The sequence below is a fragment of the Penicillium atrosanguineum genome, assembly GCF_028827265.1.
Source record: "Penicillium atrosanguineum strain IBT 20685 chromosome Unknown utg000007l_segment0_segment0, whole genome shotgun sequence".
In the NCBI taxonomy this organism is placed as follows: domain Eukaryota; kingdom Fungi; phylum Ascomycota; class Eurotiomycetes; order Eurotiales; family Aspergillaceae; genus Penicillium; species Penicillium atrosanguineum.
In genome coordinates this window covers 2,279,697-2,298,893 of record NW_026623139.1, presented here as the reverse complement: position 1 = coordinate 2,298,893, position 19,197 = coordinate 2,279,697, and the positions used below count along the sequence as shown (strand labels likewise).

Below are 19,197 nucleotides of genomic sequence, written 5' to 3'. Positions count from 1 at the left end.
TCTCCCGAAGGGGAGGTCCACACAGTGTAAAAAAAGAAACGGCATTGGGCGTCTTACCGAGACATCTTTCCAAGATCTGCTAAGATCTGCGGAGACTCGAGTCACTCCCTGACCACGGTCGCCTTGAACCATCCTTCAGGTCTCGAAAAATCGAGTTTGATTCCTGGAGAGCTGCAGATAAATAGCTCGTGTCCCGTAGCTCTAGAACACTCAATCCACAATATTCTACACTTTCGTTTAAGCTCATCCTACCTTCTTGCTCAAGTCTCTATTTACAAAATGAAGTCCTTCTTTGGTCTTGCTGCCTTCGCTGGTGTCGCTCTGGCCCAGAGCGCCCAAATCGGGTTTCCTACTGTCGGACAGAAACTCCAAAAGGGCAGCAACGTGGTGGTCCAGGTTCAGCGTCCTGTATGTTCCAAATTCCCCGGTCTTTAAAGTCGTGATTCTAAACTCAGCAGAACTCCCTGACCGGATCTACCGAGATGGCCGTTGCGATCGGCATTTCCTCTTGCGCTTCTAGCGTCTGCAATGATGCTGACGAGGTCATGGGAACTATTCTTTACAATGGCAAATTCAACCCCCAGTACCACGAGCCTAGCCAGCCTCCCTACCAGAACTTCTCCGTCAAGGTCCCCGCCGATTTTACCGCTGGTACTGCCCAAGTCAATGTCGCTCACGCTACCCTCATCGGGGTAAGTTATTAGACGCAAATGCCTTTATCGTCTGTTCTAACAATTTTACAGGCTGGACCTTTCCCCTTCCTCGAGGCTCTGAACCGTACCGTTGTCATTGTCTGATGACACTAGACCTTGATGAGCACCTTCGACTTTTTTAGCCCCATTTTCAAAGTCTTGTATATTTTGTCTTCGTGTTGTACCTTTTTCACACCCATTTTTGTCGCATATAGCTTCGTCTATGTAAAGACTAGTACAGAAACTGAATCTAAATTGCCTTATTACCATATACCTTGTTCCACATTAAAGTTCATGATCGTATAACGGGCTACTTTCGTGATTCTATGATGCCAAAGCCTTTGATCGGGATTTTCTCTGTTCAAAATGTTCGTGACTTCGCCTTGGATGTTTGTCTTTGTCAGCTGACCAATTCCTTTCTTCCGGTAATTGAAATACATTCTGCTTTAGAGGAAGTCTCCAGGCTTTTGATTAAGTTTCATACGAGCATCTATTTAGGCATTCTCGGTACAGTTCTTTCGAATATCGGTGTCACCACTTACACACTCGATCATTTCTCGAACCTTAATCCCAAGAAGTGCTAACCCGTTTGCGGCATAGGTTAAGAGCACCCCTGCTTTCGAGGCTTTGTATGATCAATTACTGGATTGTTATATAAGCCGAATCTACGTTCAATACCGGCCGTTATTCCTTATATGTTTATGCTGTTTGCATAAGTCTCCCTATTGTTATAAATTGTCCATCTAAGGGATTAGACAATACCAGATTTTCAATGTCAACAATGAGGGTGATCGCTTTTCGTATTCGACAGGTTTTAAGATTTACATCACATTCGCCTGTCAAAAATTCGGCCACCCCGCGACCCTTTATAGCTCGCTCGGTATGACCAGTCACCGTCGTCTTCGCTCTCAAACTCTTAGTAGAAATGCTCGCAAACGCCATTATTCAATCGATTTGAGTGAGGTCAATATAAAAAGTTACAAGAAAGCGTCAGTTGGGGATTGCTTTGCAAAAAGCGGTATATGAAGTATCCATCTATCGATGCACTGGCTTTTGGCTGCTCCTTTCCCATTTCAGCAATGTTTCAGAACTAGATAACGCCTGGAGATGATTAGGACTTAGTCTTTGGTCCCGCTTGGCTACGCAAGTCCGTAGTAAGTCAAGAGCCTGGGCCTGATGCCCCGAAGTCTTCCATGTGAAAGCGAGACTAGCCATACTGGACAGCGGATTGGGGTGATCCGAGCCGAGCCGAGCCTTGCGAGCCTCCATCGCCTGCACCAGGAGCCGCTCGGCCTCATCCAGCCGGTCCTGCTTGCGGTACGTCGATGCCAGACTGGCCATACTAGACCGGGTAGAGGGGTATGTTGAGAGCTAGCACGTTTCCAGAAACCGGATCGACCCGAGCCAGAACATTCAGTTCAGGGTCTGGGGAGTTATCTGATTGCTGGCTAGATTCGGAAATTATTTTCTTAGCAGCTTGGCGTCAGGTTTTGGGGGCCAAGTTGCCAAGACAGCCCGTGGGTACCTGCCTCAAGTTGTGACCTTGCTGTGTTCTGCTAACAATCTTGACAAGTCACTGCCGTTCAAGGCTTGCTAGCGTACAGAGCTCGCACTACGTTCCACCTTACCCAGTCCGCCGTGCATTCTTCGACTTCCGCCTGGGTCGTCGTGAACTCCTTGCCCTCATAATCTTGGAATTCGCACGAACATGTCACTCCCAGAACCGCCTCTGTGGTGTCGTATGTATGCGCACTTCGATAAACACGCCCGAATAGATCTTGGCTGACCAGAGCAGCATCTTACTGATCTTCGCCATCAGTTCATTCCTTCCCCAGATATTGCGTATCCGGGCGAAACAGACGACTAGTGGGGTCTCTACACTTTACATCTTATGGAATTTGATTTCCGCAACGGAACAGCTCACTATATATATCTTTGGTCTCTTTGTTGAATATGACCCAGATGGCGGTACCACTTTCCTGCACTCTCCCCCAAGTGCCGGGGACTGGTTTAGTCTGTGCCACTGTGCCGTGGTCACAATCCTTTATCTGACACTGTGAGACTATGTTATGATGCTTTCCAGACACACTTGTATAGGCCCTAACCTTTGAATCTCTTCTTCTAGATTTGCGCAAGCTCTATTCTACAGCAACCGCAGGGTTTCTCTCATCGCCAGATACACCATCTTTCTCGTCGTTTCACTTGTTCCTCTTATTATCAATGCTTTCTCGCCGTTCGACGATGGAGAACAACGATGGTTCTCGGCGCTTTACTTCGCCTTGCATTATTTGCTCCTTTATCGGATTATCACGGCTCTAGTCATTTTGAGCATCTACTGTCAAGCTCGTGAAATTTTAGCAGTACCTTTTCCCAATGCCCTGAGTTTACAGGGGTTGGCTGCACAGGCAGTCGTCTTCATGCTGATCACAATGACGTGGATATGGAGTCTACCGTTCCCATGGGAGATGTGGGATGGTAAAGTAGATTGGAATAGGTTCTCCGTTTGGTACGGTTGTGTTGGTTGGGTCGTCGTTGACAGCTTTGTCTTCACCCTTGGCCAAGCGGTACTTCTGATGTTGGCCTTGCGTCGTTTGTCTTCGAGCAAAGCCATCATACAACGAGGTGACGAGACAGAGCCGCTTCTAAGTGAACCGAGACAGTAATGAATTTCCAAGGCATTACCGCCTCCTTCTCAAACTCGTAACATATTTGACCTAGACGATGTAATGCCTCGTTTCTTTCTGTTGTTTTATTTGTCCTACTTAGCCCCAATCATTGAAGGATGCTTCTGATAGAAGCTGTTGGTAGATTGCCGCATAGAGAAGTGCCATTTGTAGCGGGAGCGTTCAAAAGAGCCCTCCTGCCTCTGCCTCTGCTTGCTTTCTTTTTCTTACATCTAGTTGATGTTTTCCGTGTTTTGGACCTAAACCAAAGGCTTCCCTTGCACTCCCTCTTTTTAAGTTCGCCTAGGCTTACATATCTCGCGTAGGGCGAGAGTTGCTCATCCGTAGAAGTCTGGCCAGAAGGATGTTGCCTCATGAAGACATTCGACATTGACAGGGTCCACTTCTGTTACAGCCCCAGTGTTGCCGAGACAGGCCTAAGTTGCGACCAGGTCCAAATCTCAAGGGGAAAATACTGTCAAGAAACCACCAATTCGGGCCCTGGAAGTTCCGTTAGGTGCCCTTTTTTCTTTTGTTATAGTCTCAGACCTCTTGGGATTCTTCGATGTGCCCGACAAATGACCACGTGATTTGGCTACTAAAGCAACAGTAAGGTGCGATGACGGCCAGGTGGAGGTGTCTGCACCGAGCAACTTCATCTAGCACGATAAGCACGTTCTGGACCTCGGGGCTGCAGAGCGGCGTGGCCGTGGCTACAGCCGTGCAATGAAGACCTCCCGGCCCCTCAAAAGTACGTACCCGGACCACCGCATCGGTCCCAGCCCAGCAGTCACCGTGGAGAAGGGATGCCTATCCACCGCACCCTATTCGAGCTCCTAAATGGTCCTATTGGATGTTTGCGGCAGCACGGAGCCCGACATTGCGTTATTTTGCATCAGCCTGCATCGCCAGTGGAGTCAATCTTCAGACGGGCAACTAGTTCAGTGGGGTTGGCTGTGCACGCCACCGTGAGATGACATTGAACCTGTTCTTCGGCGAAGTTTTGATCCAAAGTTTGGTTTTGCGGGCCGCGGAGTCAGAACCTTGGGAGCCGGGGATCAATTGTTTACCATCCACACCATTTCTTGGAAATCAACCCCTCAGCCCCTGGGAGACAAGCTGAAAGTTGTGAGGATTTCGGCAGAGGCGAACAGCGGGGAAGCCGAGGAGTCTGTTGGAGGTCCACAACTTGACGGCAGGGAAGCCCAGTGGAGCCGGGCAAACCACTCGCGAACTGCTTCAGATCTGGCGCCAGATCATTGGACCTCATTGCTCCCAGTGGAGATGGAAGACTGCTAGCTCGATCCACTGTTCGTCCTACATCTAGCGCGATCGGCCCATTGATACAGGTCTTAACCTGTCATGCAAAATTGTGGCGGTAATCACCGATTATTCCCCTAGAACTGGCTATGTAGAGGCCAATCTTTCATACTGTATACAGTGAAACAGAACCATGATCATCATAACACATCTCCACAAAGGGTATCATGACTGCGCCGTCACTCGCTTCAGCCGAATCTCAAGTCCCTGAGCGCCGGGTGGCAGATCAGCTCCGTCGTCATTATGATCAAAGTACAATCGCCAGACTCCGCGCCCCTCGTCGATCCCTAGCTCTTGATTTGTACGTTCCTGGGTGTCATCCTCCGGCAGCCGTACAGCCAGCCAGCCCTCCCAGCCCTCCAACGTCACGTACGTCTCGTCTTTGGACCAGTCGAAGGGTCCACATACGTGGCCCTCACTATCGGGACGCCCACCCCAACGCAGCTCATGCGTGTTCACATCCAGGAACACCCAGCGGAGAGTTGGAGACTCCTCCCCACTGATGGTCACTAGCCCGGATGTATTATCGGGCGGGAATTCTGGATGTGTGTAGAATCCGCCATTGTATGGGACCATGGTGGAAGCTGGCTCTTTGGTGATATAGAGCTGCAGCACATTAGCGCTCTAGTCCGAGCTTCCGAAACTCGCGTCATGGACTTACTTTCCCGTCTCGACCCACTTGCACCGTGGCATTGTGAATCTGCTGCCGTTGCTCCTGCGTGCCCTGGCTTAATGACACTGTGGCCACGAGGTGGGTGCGCGCCTTGCGCTTGTTGCTCAATCGGTCTTCCTCTTGTTGTCGACTCCCTTGAGTAGCTTCATTCAGACCGATCATTGTCGGCATCATGGCCGCAATCATGACGACCCCTAGTACCATTGTGATGGGGGAGGGCGCAGGTACGATCTCGGAGGGGTGAGGAAGAGGTATTGTGGCCAGCCTGTAACAGATAAATACAGCCTTTTCAGCTCTGGCGGAGAAGAGATGGCAGTGGAGATGATCTAAGTGGGCTCCTCCACTTTTCTCCCCACGGGTTGCATCACTTTGCTGCAACTAAACAAAACGAGCTCGAGGAACACAAGGGTCGGTTCACCCATTGACCCAGCACTTGCAGATCTCCGATGCCTCTCCTAGCTCCTACCCGGCTGAAGGAAAACTTGAAATAGCTCAGGACGAAAGTCTCCATTCTCTTTCTTATTTCCCTTCGTCCCCCACTCGCCTCCTAGACAGCCCCAACCATACAAAACCCCCAGTCCACAATGGCCGACAGGTATCTTGACATCTTCCAATTCCTCGTCCCCCATCTTGACCTGCCCATTGTAACTTGGTTCTTCTACTTCGCCAGTCATTCATTACCAATGTCTAAGAAGAAGACCAAGAACAAGCCGAGGCCACCCCCCAATCCGAATCCACCCAGACACACGCCATCTCCTGAGCCTGAAGCCTCCGCTAACTCTCCTCCGCCTAGTATTTCTTCCCTCACCGATACTCTGCCCAAGGGAGGCCGCAAGGGCAACCGTCCCGAGGAAGAGCTCGGCGATGTTACCAACAAGGTTGGCGATGTCCTGCCCAGCACTGGTCTGTCTATGCCCAACGAGACCACCAAGGGTGGCACTGAGGGCAAAGAAGGAAGTCTGAACATCAGGATCCACCTCAACCTCCACGCTAAGGTCCGTCTGGACCTCGATGCTCAGATCTATGGTGATATTGTGATCGGTCTACTTTAAACTTGGACATGGGTATGTATGCTGGTAACCGTTTTCACTTGAGAAACTAATGCAGAATAGATTGGTGGAAGTCTCGGATATCCGACTCCGAGCATAACGAATGTATATACATGAATTGAATATTACCCGAACAAGGGTTCACTCAACTTTGACAAAAAGCCTTAGCCCTTGGCCAGTTATTCTTGCCGTCTATGAAGTAGAAGTACTGCGTATCTCATGTACCAAATGTAGCAACTTATGCTATACTATGGGTGTTGAATATGCTCAAATATTTCTGTTCTAAAGATTCTCTGCGTTTGGCCCCAAGTCGGCCAGACTCCATTCTAACACCCCGACGTCAACCCCCATCAACGAATCCGTACCACAGGTTTCAATTACATTAGAATTCCAAAACAATTTACCTCTCTCAATATTCACGCGTTGTTCTTCACGCGTTGTTCTTCACGCGTTGTTCTCCACCCGTAACGATCTGGCAGGGTCCTCCTTCCAGTATTTTACATCTTGGTTTCAGTTTCCTCACGCACACGCGACCATCGCCTACTCTCATTTGACATCTACTAAAAGGCATCGATATCAACAGTTCCCTAATTACCTGAGAGCTCCGCCCGGGTTGTGTGAGTAGGTAAATCGGCTAGCATTTCAGCCGGAGCACCAGTTGCACCCCAACTGATTTCGTTCCTCGCATCTAGCTCCTGCTTCTTGACGGGATCGGGCGAAGCCCCAGAATCTATTTCGGAGATACCCCCAACCTTATCTCCAGGTAACTCAATTGGTCGTGAGACCTCATCTCCTGAACGTGCCCGTTTGCGCCGCCACCACAAGATGAAGCAAGCAACCGCTATGCCTATCACAACGACGGGGATGCACACTCCGATAGCAATCTTGGCGCCAGATGATAGCCCACCGTTGCTACCACTAGAGCTACTTGTGGTGGAGCTATTTGTAGAGGAGCTGCTTGTAGTGGTTTCTGCAGGAAATGTGGTGGAAGAGCGTATGTCTTGGATGATCACGACGGGGAACGCCCGAAAGGTTGCGCTCGTGTCTCCGGTGGCATGGACTCCGTTGTATGGATATGAGGTAGTTTCAACACACTTATCGCCAGACGTAGTGAGGAGAGTTTTTGGGCCGAACGATGGATCGAGCTTGGCGCACCCGTGTACATCGAAGAAGTAGCCTCTATAATTGTGTGAGCTCCGGTCATTGTTCTGTCAACGTCCATGCTTGATGGAGATGCCAGCGCAAACCTACGAAGGACAGCAAGCAGTAGCAACATCATATTCTCCCAGGTCTGTCAGAAACGTGACGAGTTCGTTCCCTGACTTGGACCCCGTAACTGCTGCAGCAGACTGGAAGCCCGAGGGACAGCCCAAGCCTGGATAGAAACCCTTCCAGGCGATGTCGGCATTGCTTGAGAACCCCACCCAGCCTGGGGGAAAGCACGAAGAGGCAAAGCCGACTGTCCCCGAGTTGCAGTCCGCGCCCCAGCGAAGCATCTGCCGACTGGAATCATGTTGGTACCATTTCTCATCGAAACAGTCCTGCGGCGGCTCAAAACGGGTGGTCAAGGGACCAAAATTGGACTTGACAGTCGTCATTCTGGCAGCGTGTGCGTCATGAGAGGATAGAAATCATTAAAGGGGGACAGGCATGATCATCGTCGGGGCCATTGGGGGCCACTTCACGCGGCTCCAGTTACACTTTCTCCAGTCCGTTCGAATACGAGCTGCCCCTCAATCTGGTCCTGCCATTCTATTCGGCACACCTAATTAGCCGGTGTTAGTAGAGTCTCCATGGGTCTGTGCTGGCGAGCTGCAAAACTCTTGGTCGGATATAGGTAGCCCCTGCGGCTCCAGGGATCAAGCTTCCCGCTCATCCACCCGGTTCCACGCGGGGTACTTCCGGAAAGCCAAGTTCGAGCGTTACTGTCGTTGGCTAAAACAATATTCTCCTGGGCGTATGATTACGCACGCCGACTGTTTCCAAACTATGGCCAGGATACTTGCCCTCCCTGTTGAGTTGCGCATCTCCATTTTGCGAGAGCTATCCGACATCGGGGATCTTTCCGCGGCAGTGTCTAGCCACCGTCTGCTGGCCGAGGCTCTGCGCGAATGTCCTGGTATTGTTGGCCATGTCCTGGGAAACGAAATTGATCCTCGACTTTGGCCCATTGCAGTGACTATATGGCAAAAGCAGACCCGTAGAAATGATCTTGAGGTTTTCGACGAAGACGACTCGTGGGCGGTCCTTGACGAATGCCAAAGAACTGCCCCCGAAGAAGCATGGGAATATCTGACTACTGTTGATTTGGCAGAGGCGCACAAATACTTCCACCAACTAAATCGCGCTATTGACAAGTTTACGACCGATTTTCTATCTACGGCCCTTGACTCCCTGGCTATTGAAGGAAGGCTAGATCACTCTCCGCCCCTACCGTCACCTACTGAGATTTACCGTGTACAACGTGCCTTTTATTTCTTTGAATTCTTCTGTTGTCTCTGGGGTGACGGCCTTTTTATCACGAATGATTATGATCGTCAATGGTCAAGGCCGTTATATGTTGGATTTCACCCTTGGATAAACGAGCAGCTCGCCTCGGTGTATGAGTATTTGTTGAGACAAGTCTCCACCGGTAACTGTGCCAATCTACATTACAGAGATCGGAATGAAGCTGACCGAATTCTTCACCTAAAGCTTTCAACGACGTACATTGTATCCGCTTGGGTACCATGAAGACGGCCAGTTTGGAATTAGCAGACTATGAAAATCCAGAAAATTTTATTTTGGTTAGTGAGCAATCCCCAATAGGAGATCTACTGAACTTTATAGGTCTCGCGCGGTATAAGTTACGTCTATAAGCTTACCACAGCACCGACATACGACGCCCGGTCCCGTTTACTCGTTGACGAGACGGAGCCGGGAAGAGGTTTTATGCTTGGCATCGCTTTTGAGGATCTTATCAGGTCCTATGTACACGAACGACACACTCTTCGACACCCTCAGTTTGGTGCAGCCTACATGAGAGAGTTGCAACACATGACGCAAGACCCTGATTATTCGACTCATGACCTCTTCCTACCAGATCTGGGCAACTCCGGGCCGGCAGAGATTTGGTGTCAGGCGCATCTATCCGATGATCATACCCTGTGGGGCTTGGATTTTGTTATGAGCAAGCTCTTCGCTGATGAACGGAAAGCCGGCTACGTGATGTGGGACGCATGTCGTATACTGGATTTCGAGAATTTTAAGCGAAAGAAATAGAGTCTCAGACAGAGATGACGCCTAGAAAATCGATTAAGCCAGATAATGACCGTCACTTATAAGAGCCTGTGCTCGATGAGTGCGGCGAATTTTATACCACAAGTCTAGGAGTTACTAGGAAATTGGCCATTTCACATGGATTAGAACTATTGAGCATTTCATAGGAATTCAGCTGACTCTCAAGGGCCTATTTGTAAGCTACGGCCCCTTACAGACCTGGCTTTTACAGAGTTCGTAACACCTAGCCGGTCTGCGTTGACTTGGCCGGGGGTTGCTAGGTATAGAGAGACCCTCAAATTGATCAAATACGGCTTGCCAGAGTAGGATCTATAGGAAAAATCAAACGAGAACTTGTCAGCCTAGCAATATTTTGATTCAATAAATTAGCACACGCTTTGCTTATAGAGGAGGTAGACGTAGATGCGAAGACTGCAGAGGGTAAAGGAAGAAAGTGCCCCCCACCTCTCCCTAGACCTTTTTATAGATTAGTACAGCAATTTACAATGACTCATGGGCATTACAGCCCAATACGTTACATACGATGATTCTCTAGGCAGACGATAGTCTTCAATGTAGCCTGATATAGACTGGAGGCGGAGTTGGAGGAGGGGGAAAAGAGGGTTGAAGAACGGGAGATTAAAGGCTTTTAGCCTTTTGATGTGCCTGCTTAGTTCTGAGGCTGCAGATTGGGGTGGATGGGGTGAATGGGGTGGATATTTGCTATGACTGTCTTCTCTAAGTGCTACAACTCTCCTCATGTATACTACTTCTTTGATGGGTGTATAAAACGATATGCAAAATAAACCGAACTTTCTTGTATAGAACAGCAAGAGTATGATATGTACCAGGGTGAACCCCAACAAAAAGCAAGGAACCAGACGTCCATAGACGGGGTATCTTAGTCTGTCTAGACTGTGCACGCATGAAGAAAAGGAACGTTAAAATAACAAAAATCCCACCAACACCTTTTGGCGGCATCGTAAAACGCAACACAAAAAAGACGCTATGAGGGACTGACAAGATGACAAAGGAAGGAAATGGGAGCAACAACCCACGTATACATATTATACACACGTTCCATGGATCATTTCAGATGGCCCTTGTGAATAGCCCCAAAGCCCTTACTGAACAATTCATGGATCTCAATCGAGCGCCTCGGTGCACACGAGTCACCCGGAGACCTTGGTTCCGCGTCCGTGATGGGGGCTGGCTCCGGCGCACTGCCGGCGTTACTAGCGCTGGCACTGACGCTGGAGTAGCCTTCCATTTCAATTTCGTGGGTGACGGGTTTGGACTCAGTCATGACGCGGGGGCGAGAGAGGAGTTCTTGGACCTGGCGTTCGCGGACATCCATTTCGGCGTTTTCGCGCGCGATTTCGAAGCTGGATTTCTTGGTTCCGCGGTCCCAGCCTTGCTGGAGTTCTGGAGCGGCGGCTTCTTCGAATCGTTTGCGGATGTCGAGGTCTTGCTCGTACTCTTGGAAAATGTCGACGTCTGTCGGGAAGAACAGGGCGCGGAGGGTGCTCATGGTGAGTTCGAAGAGGAGGACGGAGGCGATGGATATGAGAAGGACCACCCAGAAGAGGAGATTGTCGCCGGCGTGGTGGAGGAAGTTGTCTGGGACGTCGTAGACGCCTTTGCCGGAGCTTAGCTTGTAGCGCTCGGAGAGGATGATGTTCCAGAGGAACCAGCCACCGACGGAGATGATGATCACGATGATGGAGAGGTAGGTCTTGTTGTGGACTTCCAGGGCTTGTAGCTTGATGTTGATTACCGCCACACAGGCTGTAAAGGTGAGGAGGCCCAGGGAGAAGGTATCGATGTCACTTGGGTTGATCTGGCACATGCCGTAGAGACCGTACATTGTGAAGAAGATGATCATGGCTTCACAAGCTGCCATGAACGTCCAGCCCAGCCACAAGCGGATATTGAATCCACCGTGTCGCTGACCTCGGGCGTACAACTCAGGAACAGCCAATAAGGTCGACGCGGCCAAGTCTTTGGTGAAGATACCAAGAAAGATGACAGCAAGCGAGGTGAAGAGAGTGTTGAACATACTCAAACTCCAAGACTCGTACAAACTGGTTCCGGTATAACCATTCCAACGCTGGTACAGCGCCTGAGTGAGATAGAATAGCATTTCCTTCCAGAATGTGCCAAGAGTGTACTTGCACGCCCGCATGTAGTTCCACCGTCCATGAACAAGGAGCAGCTTCAGCAGGAAACGAAACTGCGCAATCGAGTAATCCGAAATACGCGCAGCCTGAAGACCTTCCTTGCCGGCGATACCAATCCCAACATGCGCCTCCTGGATCATCGCAATATCATTGGCACCATCACCAATAGCAAGAGTAACGGCATCTTGCACATGCGTGCGAATAGACTTCACCAGGAACGCCTTCTGCTTAGGACTAGCTCGACAGCAGATGACGGAGTCCACACGAATAGCGAGTTGGAAGAATCGTTTCATGACAATCTCATCTGCTTCAATCTTCGACAAAGTCTGGCCATCAACAACCACAACAGAATGAGCCACGCGGTTGCAAGTTAGATCAGAAGTCAACTGGACAATAGTCTCCTCGACATCCCCATTCTCATGATCCAGAATGGTCAATGTTGAGTAATCCTTCACAAGACGGCAAGAATGCCCAACATTGATAGCAGTCTCACGTTTGTCACCAGTCAACATCCACAACTTGATATTGGCACGACGCAGCTTTTCAATAGCTTCGGGAACACCCTTCTGCAAATTGTCTTCAATGGCAGTGGCACCCGTCAGTTCGAGCTGCTGCTCGATTTCCTCGCCAACGCGCTCGATCTTCTCCTGTCGGTCGACGATACTGGTGGACGCCTCGTGATACGCAGTTTTCCAAGACTTATAGGTAGCCTCGTCCAGGAAGCGGTGACCATAGAGCAAAGTACGCAGTCCTTCAGTAGCGAAGTCATTCAGGTGCTGGAAGCATCGCTCGAAGATGGCAGCCTCGTTGACAACAAGAGCCTCTTCCACCAGATCCTCGTCTTCCTCGCCATTGGTCTCGCTACCAGAGTCGGAGATTGCGGTCGAGTTCCGCCCCATCTGTGCAGACGGGCGTGGGCTGTAATACTCGCTATCAGGCCTCCGGTCGAGTATACCACCATCCGTCTCACGATCGCGGAGCCAGACATCGATACTTTCGCGCAGAGTCGACGCATGATGCCCAGAGACAGAAGAGCGGCGACGGTTGAAGCTAGGCCGACTCAGACTGCTACGAACACCGCTGTCCTTTCGGCTGTGGTACTCGCTGTTGCGACGAATAACCTGATTCGCTTCAGCAGCCTTGCGCTTGCTGACACGGCGCTCAATCTCGGTGGCTTTCTCCTGTGCCAGATCGGCCTTCTTAAACAGACGCATGAGAGTGGTATCGGCGCCCTTGCAGAAGAGACAGATGCGCTGATCAGGCATGCGCACCACAACTGACATGCGCTTCCGGGCGCTGGAGAATTCAATTACGTCCATGACTTGGTAGACTTCGTCTTGAGCGGATTCTTCGGAGCCGTTGGGGTAGGTGCGGATCGTCAATGTCTTCACCTGGCGATCAATCACCAGATAGCCGAGTTCCTGGGCTGCCATAACAAGAGCCAGCTCGTCGGGCGAGGCTGCTTGGAAAGAAACATTGCCATTCTCATCCTCCTCTGGTATACAAGTGTGGCAGAGGGCGATGGACATGATGAACAGCTTGGCCTTTCGCGCGAAAACGGTGTAAGGCTTGCGCTGGATGTACTCGAGCATGTCGGTCGTCTTGTACGGCGAATGACGAAGGCGGCGCGTGGCCTCGAGGTTGGCAGAGATATTGGAAGGTCGGGGCCCGGAGGGCATACGTGCCGCAGACGCAGTGGACTTGCGGCCAACAGCTTTCTTTCCCTTGAGATTACGCTTCTTGTGGATGAGCTTGGCGTGGTCGCCTTCACGGGCGGCTTCTTCCTGAAGATCCAGATCATGCAACCACGCTGTACCAGCAACGCTCATTTTCCGGAAACGCATCGAGTTGTTTGTTAAGGTTCCAGTCTTGTCGGAGAATATGTAGCTAATTTGGCCCAGCTCTTCGTTGATTGTGGATGTGCGGGCCTCGAGAGGAGTATTGGTTTCGGGGTCGTACATGTCGATATCGTTGAGCAGGAACATCTGAACAACCTTGACAATTTCCATACTCACATAGAGCGAGATGGGGATCATGGTATTGAACATGATGAGGAACGAGGTAAAGACTGGGCCGTAACTAACGCTCGCGTCTGTCAAGTACCAAGAGTGGCTTCCCACATTTTCCTCCCAGTACTTGTAGCAGATTGTGCAGACAACAGCCAGGATAACCACGAGAGCCACGATCAGCATGACAACATGGTTAACCTTCGATTGCAGAGTGGGCTTTTTGATACGTGGGTTCTTGTTGGCGTTCATGCGGATCTTGCATTCTTCGCCAGTGTAAATCACCATGCCGATCGCTTCGTCGGTGTTGCGCAGAATACTTCCTCGGTAAACGATTTCGTTGTTGGTCAAGGGCAGCTTCTCCTGGGCGTTGACAGTAACATGGCCGTCAAACTTGTAGAGATCCAGGTTCGGGTCCTCCACAACAAATTCAAGCGAGTTACTGGTGATATCCTCGACTGTAGAGCAAGCCTTCGAAACTGGCGGACACGGCTGCTTGTTCTTCAGGTTGGTCTCTCCATCCAGGGCCATGGTCTCGATATAGGCCACGCCATTGGGCCCATTTGCATGCAGCAAGGCGAAATCAGCCGGAACTGGCTCGTCTCGTCCGAGTTTGATGACATCTCCAACTCGGATATCCTGCCACTTGATCTCAACCCAGTCTTGCCTACCGTCCTCGCCAGACCGAAGCACGCAGGCAAATCGGTTATTCTCTTCCTTGTCCAGACGATAGCGGCGCCAGTCATCAAATCCTTCCTTACCCATCGAGATACCGACGAAAATCAAAAGTGGAACAATGGTTGTGTAGGTTCCAGTGGTACTCAGACCGGGTACCATTTGCAGAATCGCCACAATCAAAAAATAGAAGTTGGCCATTTTGGTGAACTGGTTAAATAGCTGCCGGGGGAAAAAACTCCAGAAACTGTAGCGACTCGAACGGATCCAATTCGCGATATAGGCCTTGCCGGTTCGCTCGTCGAGCAATGTCTCCACTAATGACGGGTTCAAATCGATGTGGCGTCCGTCCTGGGTAGGTGGGATATCCTTGATGCGCAAGATAAACTTCTGCATAGAGGTCATGACAGCCTCAACTCGGTTGCAGATCGCCGCTGTGGCAGCCTTCTTCTTCACCCATTTGTCCTGTGCAGATACATAGTAGTCTTTGAAAGCGCGCTCTGGAGAATCAGTCGAAGGGTACGTCGAAGTTTCTTTGAGAGATTCGGCGGTCGCAGTCGAGGTCACGGTCAATTCGTTCTTCTCGTTGATAACGGCAGGCTCAATGGGAGCCGGTGCTGGGCCATCTTCAAGCACAGGGCTCGGTCCCTTAGCTTCACCCAGCTCTGCATCTAAAATATCTGGTTCGGTTGTCTGTATGTTCCTATTGAAGATCGATCGGCGGAGGGAGTAACCACGGTTTCGCGAACGTGATCGCCCAGATTCAGGGCTCGTGGGGGAGGTCGGAGAGAGGGGAGAGAGCGTTGCCCCGGGGGCAGTATTGGGCGAAAGAGGGGAGGTAGGCGAGTTAGCAGGCGATTGAAGCGTCGAAGGCGCCAGCGCCGTATCGATGGTCAAGCCACGCGAGCTGGGGCGTCGGTCCCAGCCCGCCTGTCGTTCTTCGACAGGGGCTCGGTCGAGGTCTGTAGAAAATCGCACATGCTGTTGGGAGGCGCGCCGCCCAGAGTCGGACGTGGAGCGCGAGGCGAGAGAGGGGCGCCCTGCGACATCGTGCTGCTCCGGGAGCTGGTCATCGGAGGAGTACTTCTGGTTGGACATGGCGGAAAATGCTGAATGCTTCGGATCGTGCCTGCGCGGCGCCCGGTCGATCGTTGCGCTCGAGATCTGCGATCGACTTTCCTGGGCTTCCTTCCTTCAAGATGATCGAAATAATCGATTTAAGAGGTCGAAGAAAGATGAGGCATTCTCTATCGCTCACCACATGGTTCGGCGAGTTCGCCGATCAAATGAGTGGTGCAGAAGATCGCAAACGAAGGTAGGTCCAACGCAAGGACTAAGTGAGGGGTAATAACTCAACAGGCGCGGAGTAGAGCGAGTGTATAGAGAAGAGGATATCTCAAAATCGCAAAGTCGCAAAGTCGCAAGTTGCCAGCGAAAGAAGAAAGTTGTTGTCGAAACGGAGCAACACCGAAAGTAGGCAAGACCGAAAACGTCAGGAACCCGAAACGGGGAGGCGACAAGACACACAGAATTAAGATTAGAATTGAGGGAACCAGAGGAGAGAAAACTGGAGTCGTCTGTCAGTTGTCCAGACTCGTCGTTCCTGGGGGTGTGGAGTACTGCACGCGCAATGGTGGGCTGGCGGTGGATGGTTGCATCCACCGACGACCAGGGACCACACAGGCCCTGGCTGATTGCGACGGCACTCAGCCACCATCAAAGTTTGGAGATACGTTTGTACTCCTGCCGCATCCATGGGTTTAAGAGGGCTGTGAACAGGCATCCAGAATTATGGGCCAACCGGCTGCATTCCTCGTTCGGCGTGGCCCAGACTTTTCTCCATGTGCATTTTGGTGGCAACCCTATTTTATTTTAGGCATTTAGGCAACCTCCTACGCAGTACACAGTACACAGTCCATAGGACATAGGATATAGGACATGGTACGTGAATGCCTACTTGGCGTAAGCAAACTGGCGGTCGCAGCATAAATTCGGATTCCCGTTCTCGGTGTTGGGAACCCTTAGCGACATCTCCGTAATTTGGCTCGAGCGATTGCAGGGGCCCGGGAGCCCCTACGGATGTCCGATTTGGGAACTTTGGGACTTGGCAGCGGAAACACATCTTAACTTCTTTCAATCTATCATGATATATGTGGAGATTGTTAATATGGTAAAAGGTAAAAAATAAAAATAGAAAAAGAATCAAAAAACGTCAGAAAACACAAGAGAGAATTGGGCCCGTGACGTCACTGCCATCAATAACGGCGTGGGGGCGCCTGTCCCTGGGATCCGTAAGGCGGATAGCCTGCTCCACCAGGTTGCGGCGAGGGAGCACCATATCCATATGGTGCTTGGCCTTGGCCATACGCAGGGTTGCCGCGGCTATTGCCCTGGTAGGGGGGCTGAGGCGGCTGTTGAGGAGCCTGCTGGTAGCTGGGCTGCGGGGGGTAACCAGCTGGGGCATTGTATCCTCCAGGCGGTCCCTGAGGTGGTGCTTGACCGTATCCACCGTAGCCACCTTGCTGGGGTGGGGGTGCGTTGGATCGTCCGGCGGCCTTCTCGTCTTTGGTGTCGTATGACGAATCGATGGCTCCGAGCATGAGCTTCGCGCACTGTGGAGACGATCAGTTCAGGTCCATCAGGAGGCATCATGAAAACTTACCCAAAGCTCGCGGGTCAAATGCACTGGAGGCACAGCTCGGGACATCTCATCTTGCTCAACTTCAAAGTCTATTGCATGGTTAGGTTAGCACGCACGAAGTGTTCCGCGGGGCACAGTGCAACATACTCGAAGTGCAGTCAATCAGCTGTCCGATCTGAGGGTCCTCGTCCAAATCGGACAAGAATTCACGCGCACGCTGGTCATTGCCAACCTGAGTGAACTGGAAGGAAACAGCACCGCGGCCATACCGAGTGCGCGACACCTCGTTCACGGCGTGTTGAATCACGTCGCGCAAAGCACCGTGTGGCTCGCCTGCAGGCTGTCCATCCGTAATAGTAATGATAAGGACTGGCTTGTCGAGGCGGTTGGCGCGAGCAGGGCCCACGACCATGGGGTCGACGACCTTGTCCTTCAGGCCAGTACCCAGAGGGGTCAATCCTGCGAAACGCACACGAGACACCAGATTCTCGACATCAATAGCACTGCGAATGCCATCACCGCGCTCCTGGTTGTTCATGAATCGGACCGAGATTCCATCCTGGTCAAAAGTAGAAGCAGCAGTGGCCACGATACCCAGGATCTGTCTCAGCTGGTCCTTGCGAAGTCCCTTCTCTTCGAACTCAATGGATCCACTGTCGTCAACGTAGAGAATCACGTCGAACAGAGCGAGCTTCATAACATCGGTGGCCACTTCCATAGGGACGGACCATTCGTTGGTCAACTTGGCCAGCTTGACAGGTGCATCATTGACGAGGGTTTGGACGAGTTGGTTCAGTCTCTCTGGTGGGTAGAAGCTCTCAAGGCTCTTCTCTTGGATGGTGCTAATCAACAACTGGCGATAGGCATTGAGCTGCTGAGGAGTGGCGGGAGCAGCCTGGGGCGGAGGGCCACCGGGAGCACCATACTGGCCACCAGGAGGTCCTGGCGAAGGTCCAGGACGGCCTTGTCCGCCGGGGTACGGAGCGCCCTGGTTCGGGTAAGGTGCCTGGCCCTGTTTATCGTTAGCATACATTCAGGTACTGACAAATCACGAAGCAACGCAAAATCATAACACAGAGGCATTTGGGGTTCAATGTACATAGGGCTGCTGCTGTCCGGGATACTGGGACTGGGGCGGCTGTTGTCCAGGGTAGGGTGATTGTTGAGTCGGGTAAGGCGACTGGGGTGGCTGCTGTCCAGGGTAGGGTGAATGTTGGGTCGGGTACGGAGACTGAGACTGCTGTCCAGGATAAGGCGATTGTGCCGATCCGTAGGGCTGACCTTGACCTTGAGGCGGCGGTGGGGGAGGACGTGCATAGCCTTGCTGAGATGATGCGGGGTAAGGCTGTTGCTGCTGCGGAGCTGGCGGAGCCCTATTGTAGGCACCACCGGGGGGAGGAGTATTGTAGGACTGGTAGGGTTGAGCAGGTGAGCCGCCGTACTGGGGATGACCCTGGTTGTAATAGGGACCTGACATGGTTTCGAGTTGTCCGACGCTGGTTGGGGGGGGCCGAGGGAACCGATGGAGGGGCAATTCAAGGGAAAACAAAGACCAAAAAGAAGGATGCAAAAACAGTATCAAGGGAAGCTTACCGATCCCTGAGGAGGAGGGGATCCTGGATAAGCCTGGTACTGCGCTTGTGGCTGTTGCTGCAGAGAGTGTCAACAATATTGTCCCACCATGACGTCGCGAGGATAACAGGTGACTTACGTATCCACCAGGCTGCAGGGCAGTCGGAGGGCCTCCAGTGTATCCCGCAGGGGGTGCGCCTTGGTAGGAGCCCGTTCTACCAGTATTAGACATGGTCTGATTCTGACTCTGGCTTGGGTTCGAGTTCTGACTCTGGGTAGCGGCTATCTTCGAGGCGAACTGATGTTTTGGAAGTCGAGTCAGCTCAGCTTATTGCGGGGTAGAGGCAAAAGGGTGAAAGAGTGAAAATGACTGATGAAATACTTACACCCATTGTGTAGATGGAGAGAGTTAAGGAAGAAAAAGCGAGTGGACAAACCGATGACGCCAGACAATTACACGCCACACCA

General features: G+C 51.5%; 8 protein-coding genes across 8 annotated transcripts; 3 read left to right on the top strand and 5 right to left on the bottom strand.

Annotated features, from left to right (window-relative positions):
• Positions 1–279: 279 nt before the first annotated feature.
• On the top strand, positions 280–797 carry N7443_009062 (uncharacterized protein; the record flags this gene model as incomplete). The annotated part of the gene is made up of 3 exons (XM_056889118.1): positions 280–408; positions 459–692; positions 744–797. 3 exons carry the CDS (start codon positions 280–282, stop codon positions 795–797), a joined length of 417 nt encoding a protein of 138 aa, XP_056738420.1.
• A 930-nt stretch (positions 798–1,727) lies between these two features.
• N7443_009061 (uncharacterized protein) lies at positions 1,728–2,033 on the bottom strand (the record flags this gene model as incomplete). Its single annotated transcript, XM_056889117.1, has 1 exon — positions 1,728–2,033. The coding sequence occupies one exon, from the start codon at positions 2,031–2,033 to the stop codon at positions 1,728–1,730; it is 306 nt and encodes a 101-aa protein (XP_056738419.1).
• Positions 2,034–4,840: 2,807 nt separating this feature from the next.
• Positions 4,841–5,552, bottom strand: N7443_009060 (uncharacterized protein; the record flags this gene model as incomplete). The annotated part of the gene is made up of 2 exons (XM_056889116.1): positions 4,841–5,281; positions 5,337–5,552. The coding sequence occupies 2 exons, from the start codon at positions 5,550–5,552 to the stop codon at positions 4,841–4,843; spliced, it is 657 nt and encodes a 218-aa protein (XP_056738418.1).
• Positions 5,553–5,932: 380 nt separating this feature from the next.
• On the top strand, positions 5,933–6,400 carry N7443_009059 (uncharacterized protein; the record flags this gene model as incomplete). The annotated part of the gene is made up of 1 exon (XM_056889115.1): positions 5,933–6,400. The coding sequence occupies one exon, from the start codon at positions 5,933–5,935 to the stop codon at positions 6,398–6,400; it is 468 nt and encodes a 155-aa protein (XP_056738417.1).
• A 584-nt stretch (positions 6,401–6,984) lies between these two features.
• On the bottom strand, positions 6,985–7,995 carry N7443_009058 (uncharacterized protein; the record flags this gene model as incomplete). Its single annotated transcript, XM_056889114.1, has 2 exons — positions 6,985–7,576; positions 7,649–7,995. The coding sequence occupies 2 exons, from the start codon at positions 7,993–7,995 to the stop codon at positions 6,985–6,987; spliced, it is 939 nt and encodes a 312-aa protein (XP_056738416.1).
• Positions 7,996–8,386: 391 nt separating this feature from the next.
• N7443_009057 (uncharacterized protein) lies at positions 8,387–9,658 on the top strand (the record flags this gene model as incomplete). Its single annotated transcript, XM_056889113.1, has 3 exons — positions 8,387–9,029; positions 9,092–9,183; positions 9,227–9,658. The coding sequence occupies 3 exons, from the start codon at positions 8,387–8,389 to the stop codon at positions 9,656–9,658; spliced, it is 1,167 nt and encodes a 388-aa protein (XP_056738415.1).
• Positions 9,659–10,742: 1,084 nt separating this feature from the next.
• N7443_009056 (aminophospholipid-translocating P4-type ATPase DNF3) lies at positions 10,743–15,614 on the bottom strand (the record flags this gene model as incomplete). The annotated part of the gene is made up of 1 exon (XM_056889112.1): positions 10,743–15,614. The coding sequence occupies one exon, from the start codon at positions 15,612–15,614 to the stop codon at positions 10,743–10,745; it is 4,872 nt and encodes a 1,623-aa protein (XP_056738414.1).
• Positions 15,615–16,771: 1,157 nt separating this feature from the next.
• Positions 16,772–19,121, bottom strand: rfeF (uncharacterized protein; the record flags this gene model as incomplete). The annotated part of the gene is made up of 8 exons (XM_056889111.1): positions 16,772–17,128; positions 17,179–17,246; positions 17,305–18,169; positions 18,257–18,653; positions 18,751–18,807; positions 18,869–18,944; positions 19,000–19,027; positions 19,116–19,121. The coding sequence occupies 8 exons, from the start codon at positions 19,119–19,121 to the stop codon at positions 16,772–16,774; spliced, it is 1,854 nt and encodes a 617-aa protein (XP_056738413.1).
• Positions 19,122–19,197: the final 76 nt, after the last annotated feature.